Raw genomic sequence first — 11,730 nt, forward strand, 5'->3', positions numbered from 1 at the left:
AGGAATGTGTGGTCAATAGATAGTAGATCTCACTTCACCATCTTAGATTTAAGTTCAGGGACTCATTGTATTTGCCCTGTTGCCCCTGCCACAGAATTCATACCTTCTATGGTACTATCCGTTGGGGATGACTTTAGTGCACATCTTGTTGCTCCTGTATCAGTGAGAGCTTTGTAATTCTGTTCTCCCACTTTTATCCTTACATAAGGTTCTGGTATGTCTACTCCATCTCATGAATCTGCTATCATGATGTGTAAATGCACTGTTTCTCCAATATCTTTCCCCCCATTTTTACCCTATAATATGTTGTGAGTTTGTGTAGTTTGTCAGTGCATGTGGTTTCTTTTATGTTAAGGTATGATTCTCCATCCCCATTTGATTCTTATCATGTGTGGTTAGGTCTACTAAAACGTGTGAATCTTCAGGTCAATGGCTAGTGACATGCTGGCAGGATGTCCCTGGAGTATCAGGGACTTGGTCTGCATTCAGAATGTTGAGGTCCAGCTTCTCAAAGGATGCTTGTCTGTTAGGTTTTTGTTTTATTCTCTTTTACCCACTCCCTTAGATTCTCTTTCAGATTCTGGTTCAAGATATATAATGTCCTTGTGGAGTGAATTTTGACTTGTGCTAACTCCTTGCCCACGTCTGATGTCTTTAAATGGTTCAGGGTCTTTGATCTTATAATGTAGTGGGTAAAATTCCTTTGTTGTTATTTTTAAGGTGGCTTTGTTTGCACTCTCTTTTGCTTTCCCCTGTTGATTTCTAAATGTTTCAGCTTGCATCTGTTCCTTATCTTTTGGTTCTTTAAGCATTTTAACGATGGGGTTTGTGTCTTAATATTTTAATTTCCTTGTATCAATGTGTTCCTCTGCTACTTTGTGAAAGTGGTCTGGAGAATTGTAATGTTGCTTCTTGCCTATTGGAGTTATATTATGTTTTTGTTGGTTGAAGGATTTGTTATCTGTTGAAGAGAGAAATTGAGAATGATTTTGTAGCAGCTGAATTTGTAGCAGCTGTCAGTCAAAGGAGAGTTTTCTATTTGGAATGTTACCAGGAGAAACAGTGGGAGGCACAGTTAACTGCTGGCTGGACCCTGGTTACCTTGTTGCCTTGTATCAGGGAAGAAAAAAGGAGTTTTCTCTTGGACTTTGGTAAATCAAGTTCTAGGTTGCCTGGTGACTTTGAAGGCAGAAGAAAAGGACAATAGTTCAGATATCTCTCTGACTTTCTCTGTTGATGATAGTGACTGAACTTCCAGACTTATCAACCATTTCTCTCAGTTGAACTTTATTCCAACATCCTCCAATCTAAGACTTGCTGTAGTATTAAGCAAATTCCCCAACCCTCTTACCTCAATTTTCTATACTTTCCTGTCTTCCCCAAATAAACCACTTACTTAAGTTAAAAGAGAGAAAGAGTATTTCATTTGAAACATGATAAACTCACTCTGAATGATTAAAAAGAAGAAGAAAGAGGGGAGGGGAGGAAAAATGAAGAAGAGAGGGAGGAAGGTAGTTATAGAGGAAGGAGCGAGAGACAGAAGAAATAAGATAACTGCTTAATTATTAGATATCAATTACCAAACAAATATATTCCATTATTATTTATTAAAATTTGGCATAATTATTTATTACATATCCCTCCTTCTTTCAACCTCCAAACCATGACTACATGCTAAAAAGTTTTCCAAGTATGTTTTAATTTGCTCTTTGGCTTTTTCCTTGTTTTCTTCAATGCCCCCTTGCTGTGAATCAAATATGTCATGTCTTATATCAGCAATGTTAATTTTCAGTTCTCTCTCCATCTCTAGTATTTCTCTATACTTTGCACTTATGTTGTCTCCCACACTCTCCAAAATGCTCAATTCTCCCACCATTAAGTGTTTACATTTATCCCTTTAGGTTCCATCGCCATATTTCCATTCTGTGGTTCTATTCCCATGTTTCCTCCCTGAGGTTATTCCCAAGTTTTTTCTCCCAGGTACTTTCACAGAATGACTGTATTGCTTGTAACAGGTCTTCTCTAGCCTCTTAATATAACTCATGTTAAGGGGCTATGCAAAACCCAAACCTTCATATACTTCTGGCCAGCTGGTAAGACTGTCATCTTGGTGCATCTTTGCAATAAATTATTTATGCTCTTGGGGAGTAAAAAGTTCAGCAATCAGTATCTCAAATACCTGAAATCAGGCTCATTGAGCCTAAATGCTCTTTTCAGCTCCTTGACAGACTTGAATGGCTCAGAAAAAAATTGAGGCATTCTTTTTTTTCAGGGATTCTATGTGCTGAATTGTAAAGGACATATGCATCTTTGCAAGTAAAATTCCTGAATCAGGTTCAGTTTTGCAGAATCCCAGAGAGGCATAATTTTGTATGCCCCCAAGACTTCTTGAGGTTTGGTGTTGTTTTGTTACTCTGCTGTGACTTCATTGTTGCTCACCCCTACTGCCCATGGTGTTATTACATTGGAAGCCTCAAAGCCCTTGTCGATGTTAGTGGTGTCAGTCATATCTTCTTTGGTCACTTCCCCAGCCACGATCTCAGTTCCCTTCCTCATGTTCTCCTTCTTCCTCAAACTATAATCCTGACATATCTCAGTGATTATTGGTATTTGTGAGAGTATTGCCTCTAGTCTATTGTCCAATACCACTGTAGCAACTTTAAAATTATTCTGGTCCCTGTCTTGATGGATGTAACTGCCTGTCCAAAAGCTACTAAAGCTACCTATGATTGAGGGAGAGTCTGCCATAATGTTGATATCTCAAGTAGCAGTTTGTATGTAGTGATGTTAAATATAGTCCCAAGGGTATCATTTATTATACCCATGATGGCATTGTAAATAAAGCAGAATCCCCAGTAAGCTAATGTGGATCCCATCAACATTGTCCAGAATAGTAATTGGAACATATTGGCCTTCTTTTCTAGCTATCCCTCCTTCTTCTTTACAGTTGTTCTTCTTTACTTAGGAATCAGAGTATCTGATCCTAAGTAGTAACTGCCTGAATACTATCTCTTAAGAAGGCTGCCCTGCCCAGGGAGTTTCAAGTGTCAAAAGATGGCAGTTGATAATGGCTTCTTCTAACCCCTGGGGTTCCACTTGTAATAAAGGCTGGAGGAGAAAAGAGAGATAGAGATTCTTCTTAAAGAGGCAATAAAGGCATTGGTTTTATTGCATGCCCAAAGGCTACAGAAATGTAATTCATGGAATACTTGGTTATCTCCTGTTGCAGTACTCATGACACATATTTATAATACATCATCAATAGCAAGTCAAATTGTATTTATTAAGTTTTTGATGTGCCAGGCACTGTCCTAAGGGTTAGGAATACAAATATGATCAGAAAGAAAGTCTCTGCCTTCAAGATCTTTACCTTCTAGTAAGCATCTTGAGGATAGAGAATGTCTGACTTGCTTATATGAATTCCCAGCACTCTGTCTCTGTCTCTGTCTCTGTCTCTGTCTCTGTCTGTCTGTCTGTCTGTCTGTCTGTCTGTCTCTCTCTTTCTCTCTCTCTCTCTCCAAAGTAGTCTGATCCATGGCAAAGTCTAATCACTGGTCTCATGATCCGAGCTCTGCAATTTCTTAACTTTGGCTTGTATTTGAATAACAGTAGACTGCTACTAGAAAATAGCTATCAGCTAGCTAGGAAACTCTTCTGTTTCATTGGTGACAGAACTGTAAGCTTTCTTTTAATCTGAGATTCATAATCTGGTTATCCCTCTGTAGTCTTAATACTCAGAAGAATGCATGTTCCCAGAGGTCAGGAACTTTTTGTCTTTTTCCTTTTATCTCCAGTATTACATACAGTATTGGGTCATACATTGATATGTTACCTGTGATTTGTTGTCCTATAGAAAACACTGCTTAAAGCCACTAAGGCAATCTACATCCCTTGTTTCCATCTTGTAAATCTTTACTAACCATTGTTCGTGCAAAAGTCGTACCTAATCCTTCAGCCACATCATTTCTCCTATAAATTGTGTACTCCGACTCAATAAACTTTACCACCACACACCAAGAGGATGTCTGCCCTTCTGATCTCTCAGTCTGGCTGTTTGGCCCTCCCATAAGCCCAGCTCATTTTTCTCATCCCGTTTCAAGGTCCCACAAGTAATTCATCAAGCACGACTTTGCAAGTAGCCTCATTAGAAAAATGAGAGGACTGGCTTGAATTGACCTGGATGGTCCTTTCCACCTCTAAATCAAAGATCATCTATGACTTATATCAGGTGTCAAGTGCAAGGTCCAGTACATGCAACACTACTTCTCAGTACTGGGAGAACCAGATTAAAACATCATTCGAAATATTTGACAAAATAAATAAAAATAGACTAGAACATAGATACACTTGATACTGTATATAGTTTTCTGATTCCATATGCAGTGAGCAGAGATCCTACTGTAGGGCTTAGTGGCCTCTTTTTACTTAGAGCTTGACACCACTGATCTATTAAAATGAGAGAGAAAAGCAGTGTGGTACAACATAAAGAGCCTTGAGTTTGGAGTCAGAGAACCTGGATTTTAATCCTTTTCTTCTATTTGCTACAGATATATTTTGGGCCAAAATTCTCCAAATCTCCAGTTTCTTCATTGGGAAAAAGAATGTGTGGAGGACTTAGTAACCTCAGAGTTCTATTGCAGATTCCAATCTATAACCCTTTGGGCCAACTCTCCCCCTTTATAATTATAGGTCATTCTAGTTGTCTGCCCCAGGTGATTGCTGATAGCCCCAAGAATCTTGAATGGCTTTTTGAATTAGCTTGGGGGAAAATCAATCAATCTCCTCTCTGGGCCTCTTTCTATCAGGATCTGTAAAATGAGTTGAAATGATTTGGAAAGCCATTGGTCAATGCCTGAGAGTGACCAAAGTTCCTCCCCAACAGCAATCCTTTCTAGCGCTATAAATATGGAGAACATCAGCCAAAGGAACAAGGGATATCAGCTCAAGCAAGGATATCAGCCAAAGAAACAAAATGGCAAGCTTCAGAATTTTGCTTCCTCTGCTCCTTCTGGGGTTGATTGAGATTAAAGCTGCTGAAATCTCAGGGCTCTCCTATCAGGATGCCCTAAAAGTTGCTATGAGCCATTTCAATAGGAAGTCTGAAGAGAAGAATTCCTACTGGATAACTGCAACTGAGGCCCAAACTAAGTGGGTGAGTACTTGGGAGGAACAAGAAGAATGGGAAGAAAGGCTCAGAGCTAGGCTCTGGCAAAAAGTTCCAGAACCCTAGATATACAGAGAGAAGGAAATTTAGATTTTTGGGACAGAAGGTGGTCTATGGGTAGATGAATCCCTAAACTTGGATGGGCAAACGAACTTTCACTGAACTTTGGTTTCCTGTGTAATTCTTTGCATTTCATTTTAAGCACTTGAAAATGTATATTTTTTAACCGTCACCTTCTGTCTTAAGATCAATACTCTGTAGGGTTCAAAGACAAAAGAGTTGCAAAGGCTAGGCAATGGGGGTGAAGTGACTTGCCCAGGGTCCCAAAGCTAGGAAGTGTCTGAGTCCAGATTCTAACTCAGGACCCTCTGTCTCAGAGCCTGGCCATCAATTCAATGAGAAACCCAGCTTCCTCCTGCATTTAAAAATATTGATAGCAGAAGGAGCCCAGAGATTTCCATATACTGCAAAAATGATCCATGACATGCATTTTCTCTTGTTCAACCCCCTTTATTTTACCAATAGGGAAACTGAGGCCCAGAGAGCTGAAGGCACTCATCTTGAGTCAGAGATGGAATTTGATTCCAGTTGTTCTGGTTCCAAAATCACTGAGGAATTCCATTGTATTATAAGAAATAGGGCTTGGGAAGAGGACATGGGGCAGAATCCTTAAGGGATAAGAGACTTGAAGAGATGTAATAAATGCCTTGAATTATTCTTCTCCCAATGTTTAGGATAGCAAATCCAAAGAACCCCAGCATTTGGGTTTCACTGTACAAGAAACTGAATGCCTGAAAACAGAAACCAACCCTCTTATCGAATGTACCATCAAAACCGATGGGGTAAGAGCCACATTTTTCCTCCATTCTTCCAAGCCCCCCACTTCATCTGCCTGCCCTCCAAACTCTCCTCTCTGCCTCTCTCTTTCTCTCCATTTTTGTCTTTTTCTTTTCCTATCTCTTTCTTGCTCTCCTTTTTTCACTTTCATCTCCCCTCTCTTCTCTGATCTTCCTTGCTATTCTATTTTAGAATTAAATAAAATATTTATTATCTTTATTAACACACTCAATTATAAAAACAATAAGACCCTTGAAGATTCTGAAGTAGATTAAATGTAATTGGAAAATATTCAACAAAATAACTAGAAGTACAATAAAGTCAAGATAAGGGTTTACCTTCTGACTTAGAATCAATACTGTGTTTGGTTCCAAGGCAGAAGAGTGGGAAGGACTAGGCAGTGGGGGTTAAGTATTTTGCCCAGGATCACACAGCTAGGAAGTATCTGAGGTCAGATTTGAACCCAGGACTGCCTATCTCTGACTCTCAATCCCCCGAGCCACCTAAATGCCCCTGGTAATGTAATATTTCAAAACTACATCAAAAGGGGAACCTTAGTAGCTCCATTGCTTTTTGAGTTTGACATCACTCAGTTAAATGAACTCCAAGGTCCCTTCCACCACTAACTCATGAGATCCTAATATGCTAAGCATGGAATAAAGCAACCTTGGGGATCTATGAAAGGGTTTGAGGGAGGAATGAAAAGGGGGAGTGAAGAATGCAAAAAGAAAGGAAGAAATAGCATGTATTTCCTGTATTTCCCATGTGATCGTGACCTAAAGCTTTTCTGAGCATCTCTCTCTTTCTTTCTCTCACACTGCAGAAAGTGAAGCATTGTCAGGCAACAGTCCAATTCATCAGTCACAGTGAAACTGATGTTCAGGTCCACTGTTCACCTGTGCCAAGTAACCAGGTAGGTGATTCCTGATGCCCCTCCTGACTATAGAGTTAGGAGTCACAAGAAGAGCAGCCAAATACAGAGGGTTCAATTGGAAAGATGCACAGACTATAATTATTCAATTAATAAATATAGTGCAGTGACAAGAACACTGGTTTTATATCCAAACACCTGAGTTTGAATCCCACCTTGGCCACTGAGAGAATGGAAGAGCCAAGATTTACTCTTCCTTTGGACCTACTCTTCTTTCCACCATATAATAGCTGCCTCATGGAGTTCAAAGAATTGGAAACTGAGTGGATGCCCATCAATTGGGACATTGCTGGAAAAATTGTGCAATATGATTGAGATGGAATACTATTGGGGGTTCAATATGGGTTTTTTGCAACATAGCTAATATGTAAATATGTTTTATATGCCTCGACATGTATAATCTATATAAAATATATTGCCTTCTCATGAAGGGGATAGGGGAAGGAGGGAGGGAGAAAATTTGAAACAAAAAAATTTTTTTAAGTTAAAATTTTTATTTACACATAATTGTTAAAATATGAAATAAAAGAGAGGGAGGAAGGAAGGAAGGAAGGAAGGAAGGAAGGAAGGAAGGAAGGAAGGAAGGAAGGAAGGAAGGAAGGAAGGAAGGAAAGATCTCACTAAGATTGTAAACCTAGAGAAATGGGAATCACTAGCCCCTATATATTGACATCTATTCTTTATCCTGCAGATGGTCAAAAGAACCAAAAGAGGAATCAAAAAAGGAATTTCCAAAGTCCTCAAAAAATTTTTCTCAAGTATGATCAAAAAGGCTGTTTCCAAAGGAATTTCTAAAGGTATTTCTAAAGGCATTCAAGAAGTGGATAAAGCTATAAAACAAAAGAAGGAGGGCCAAAAACACTAGGTTTGAAGTAAGAAGACCTGAGTTCAGACATGAGCTACGCAATCCTGGATAAATGTAACCTCTTTTGTCTCAGTTTCCTTGAATGTAAAATAGGAATAATAAGGGCACCTACCTCCCAGGGTTGTTGTGAGGAGCAAGAGATAAAATTGATAAAGTAATGCCATGGAGTTAGTGCTTATGTAATACTTATACCATTAATTTCCCTCATGTGTAAATAAAGACTTTGCATAATCCAACCTGGCTTTTTGCTTGTTCTCATTTGTCAATTTGAAAACAAAGTAATTCATTATTTTATTTGTCCTTTCTTAAGTGCTTTTTCATGACCTCACTTGATCTTCCCATTAGTCCAGAGGAAGACTAGCAAGAATATTTACAACAGCTCTTTTTGTGGTAGCAAATACTTGAAATTAAGGGATGTCCATCATTTGGGGAATGGTTGAACAAATTTTGGTATAGGATTGAGATGGAGTACTGTTGTGCTAGGAGAGGTGACAAGGGGTAGGTGGTTTCAGAAAAAGGTGGGAAGACCTATATGAACTGATGCAGAGTGAAGTCAGCAGAACTAAATCATTCTTCACAGTAACAGCAATATTATATGATGACCAACTATGAAAGACTTAGCTATTTTGATTAATACAATGATCAAAGATGCAAATCCAAAATGAAAATGCTACCCACCTCCAGAAAGAGAGCTGATGAACTCTGAGTATGAATTAAAGTATCATTTTTTCCCTTGATTTTTCTTGATGTTTTTGTGATGGGAGTAAAATGCAAAGTATGTTTTGGATGATTTCACATGGAAAAAAGTGAGTTGTTTCACTTCTAAAGATCTTAAATTGATAACTCTTGTGTCTCTGTCTGGGTCAGGCTAGAAGACCAGACTGGGAAGGCCTCAGACTTAACCCTGAGATAAACCTCAATCTGATTGCTTTTTATTTTATTTTATTTTTTAATAAATAATAATAAAATAGGGTTTATTTTAACAAGATGGAAATAGGGAAAGGAAGGAGGGCCAGCATAATTTCAATATCTCTAATTTTCTATTCTCCTTCCAATAGTAAAAATTTATCAGGAACCCTTCTTCCTTTTCTTGAAGCTATATAACACCCCAACCTTTCTGTCTTTGAACCCAGATTCCCTCATCTAGCTTTCCTGACTATGGCCTCTCCCCAAATAGTCCTGTTAGAGAAACTTTGTAAGGTGGTGACAGAATGATAATCACCTGAACAGAATGATAGCCCTGAGGTTGAAGGTTTCTCTTGAAAACTGTAAACCTCAAAATTTCTTAGACTTATAAATGTTGGAAATTTCACCATTGGGAAATTTCATACTTGAAAAATTTCCTATTGATAGTGGGTCTTGGCTATTGGAATGTGAACCCCATTGGCATGAGAGTTTCCCCCTCCTCCCTTCTTAAGATTACTTTAGGACAGAAACCTTTTGCTGAACAATGGAAAGGACTTTGACCTATGCTTAAGCATAGAACAGGAATTTCTTTGAGTCATGATTGATTTTAGAATTGATACAATGGAGATACTTGGAATCAATCTCCACCCTACTCAGTCCTAACAGGATTGAGGAAGGGCTGCAGCCTAGATCAAAATTTAATTATTCCAATCTCTACCCTACTCAGGTTAACAGGATTTAGGAAGGGCTGTAGCAAAGGATCAAAGATTTAATTATTTGAAAATATGACCTTCAACAGACATGTGCAAAGCCAGAGACCTCTGGGCGGTCCTGGGTTAAGCTAGAGCCTCCATTGGCACAGGGAAATTTATGGACCGTGATTGGTAGATGTGAGAACTGAGGGGAGGGAACTTGGATGGTTTCCTTAAAGATAGAAGGGGCTGAAGACTGAAGAGAGGTTTTTAGGAGTTGGTCGGAGTGGTTGCAGTGTGCTCTGAGAAGCTTGCTCTGAAGGAAGCTGGAGGTGGGGGCTCTGAGACTGTTTCTCCATTTTGGTCATGTGAGTAATAGGAACTGATCTCCTTTCTTTGCCCCAGCTATCTAAGGGCTTGGGCCTTTTGGCCCAGCCTAAACAGAAGGGGTATTTAAGCCCTATTCCCTTCTCTCCCTTTTCTCTCTCTCTATCTCTAATTCCTTTCTTCCTCCTGTTGTAATTAAACTCCATAAAAGATTGACTGCTGATTTGAGTTTTCTTTTAGGAATTACATAGCTGAATTCCTTGGCGACCTTAAATTAATATATATCAGTCTTTTAAAGTGATTTCCTTGTCACAAAACACAGACAGGTTTATCTTCTCAGGTTGGCTTCTGCACAGTATCTCACTTGTATTTAGAAACTGGAAATCAGTAACACAGAAATGAGGGATCAGATGTAATCTGCTGAAATAATCTTCCTCAGTTGACCAAAGAGATGAATTGAAAGGAACCTCAGAGGCAGGGTTCAAAGGCTTCCAGAGAAATTCAGTTAGTCCCCTAACAGGAAGTAATCTCTCTCTCAGCTCCAAAAAGACAGGAACTAAAGAGAGCTCCCTCCAGCACTCTGGTCCTTTTTTAAAAAAATCCCTGATATTCTTTTGGAACCTTCTCCTTGTGTTCCACAGCATGAGCCAACTGCAGAGCAGAAAGGCAGTCTTTTCCTGTGCAAATATTTCCCTTGATCTCTACATTTTATTTTATTTCTTTCTCCTATAAAACATTATTTTATTCGGTCATTTTCAAACATTATTCATTGGAAACAAAAATCACTTTCTTTTCCTAGCCCCCTCAACACCCCTCCCATAGCCGATGCACAATTTCACTGGGTATCACATGTGTCCTTGATTCGAACCCATTTCCATGTTGTTGGTATTTGCATTAGACTGTTCATTTAGAGTCTTTCCTCAATCATATCCTCTCAATCCCTGAAGTTAAGCAGTTGCTTTTCCTCAGTGTTTTTACTCCCACAGTTTGTCCTCTGCTTGTGGATAGTGTTTTTTCTCACAAATCCCTTCAGATTTTTCAGGGACATTGCATTGACACCAATGGAGAAGTCCATTCCGTTCGATTGTACCACAATATGTCAGTCTCTGTGTAGAATGTTTTCCTGGTTCTGCTCCTCTTGCTCTGCATCACTTCCTGGAGGTTGTTCCAGTCTCCATGGAATTCCTCCACTTTATTATTCCTTTTAGCACAATAGTATTCCATCACCAACATATAACACAATTTGTTCAGCCATTCCCCAATTGAAGGGCATCTCCTCATTTTCCAATTTTTGGCCACCACAAAGAGCACAGCTATGAATATTTTTGTATATGTCTTTTTCCTTATCTCTTTGGGGTACAAACCCAGCAGTGCTATGGCTGGGTCAAAGAGCAGACAGTCTTTTAGCACCCTTTAAGCATAGTTCCCAAATTGCCCTCCAGAATGGTTGGATCAATTCACAACTCCACCAGCAATGCATTAATGTCCCTACTTTGCCACATCCCCTCCAACATTCATTACTTTCCATAGCTGTCATGTTAGCCAATCTGCTAGGTGTGAGGTGATACCTCAGAGTTGTTTTGATTTGCAGGTCTCTGATTATAAGAGATGTAGAACATTTTTTCATGTGTTTATTAATAGTTTTGATCTCTTTATCTGAAAACTGCCTATTCATGTCCCTTGCCCATTTTTCAATTGGAGAATGGCTTGATTTTTTGTACAATTGAATTAGCTCTTTGTAAATTTGAGTAATTAAACTTTTGTCAGAGGTTTTTATGAAGATTATTTCCCAATTTGTTGCTTCCCTTCTGATTTTAGTTACATTGAGTTTGTTTGTACAAAAACTTTTTAATTTGATGTAGTCAAAATTATTTATTTTACATTTTGTGACTCTTTTTATGTATTGCTTGGTTTTAAAATCTTTCCCTTCCCAAAGTTCTGACATGTATATTATTCTGTGTTTGCCTAATGTACTTATAGTTTCCTTCTTTATGTTCAAGTCATTCAC

The 11,730-nt window shown here is 38.8% G+C and overlaps 1 protein-coding gene across 1 annotated transcript; it reads left to right on the top strand.

Annotated features, from left to right (window-relative positions):
- Positions 1-4,902: 4,902 nt before the first annotated feature.
- Positions 4,903-8,032, top strand: LOC103106845 (antibacterial peptide PMAP-36-like). Its single transcript, XM_007500052.3, has 4 exons — positions 4,903-5,152; positions 5,899-6,006; positions 6,825-6,914; positions 7,624-8,032. Exons 1-4 carry the CDS (start codon positions 4,973-4,975, stop codon positions 7,795-7,797), a joined length of 552 nt encoding a protein of 183 aa, XP_007500114.2. The 5' UTR covers positions 4,903-4,972; the 3' UTR covers positions 7,798-8,032.
- The last annotated feature ends 3,698 nt before the right edge of the window (positions 8,033-11,730 follow it).

This window comes from Monodelphis domestica, chromosome 7, assembly GCF_027887165.1.
Source record: "Monodelphis domestica isolate mMonDom1 chromosome 7, mMonDom1.pri, whole genome shotgun sequence".
NCBI lineage: Eukaryota > Metazoa > Chordata > Mammalia > Didelphimorphia > Didelphidae > Monodelphis > Monodelphis domestica.

Excerpts from the sequence above, each read along its gene's own strand:
- LOC103106845 (XM_007500052.3), top strand. The coding sequence starts at position 4,973 with ATGGCAAGCTTCAGAATTTTGCTTCCTCTGCTCCTTCTGGGGTTGATT. Across the intron at positions 6,007-6,824 it reads GTACCATCAAAACCGATGGG|AAAGTGAAGCATTGTCAGGC; the intron begins GTAAGAGCCACA and ends CTCACACTGCAG. Across the intron at positions 6,915-7,623 it reads CACCTGTGCCAAGTAACCAG|ATGGTCAAAAGAACCAAAAG; the intron begins GTAGGTGATTCC and ends TTTATCCTGCAG.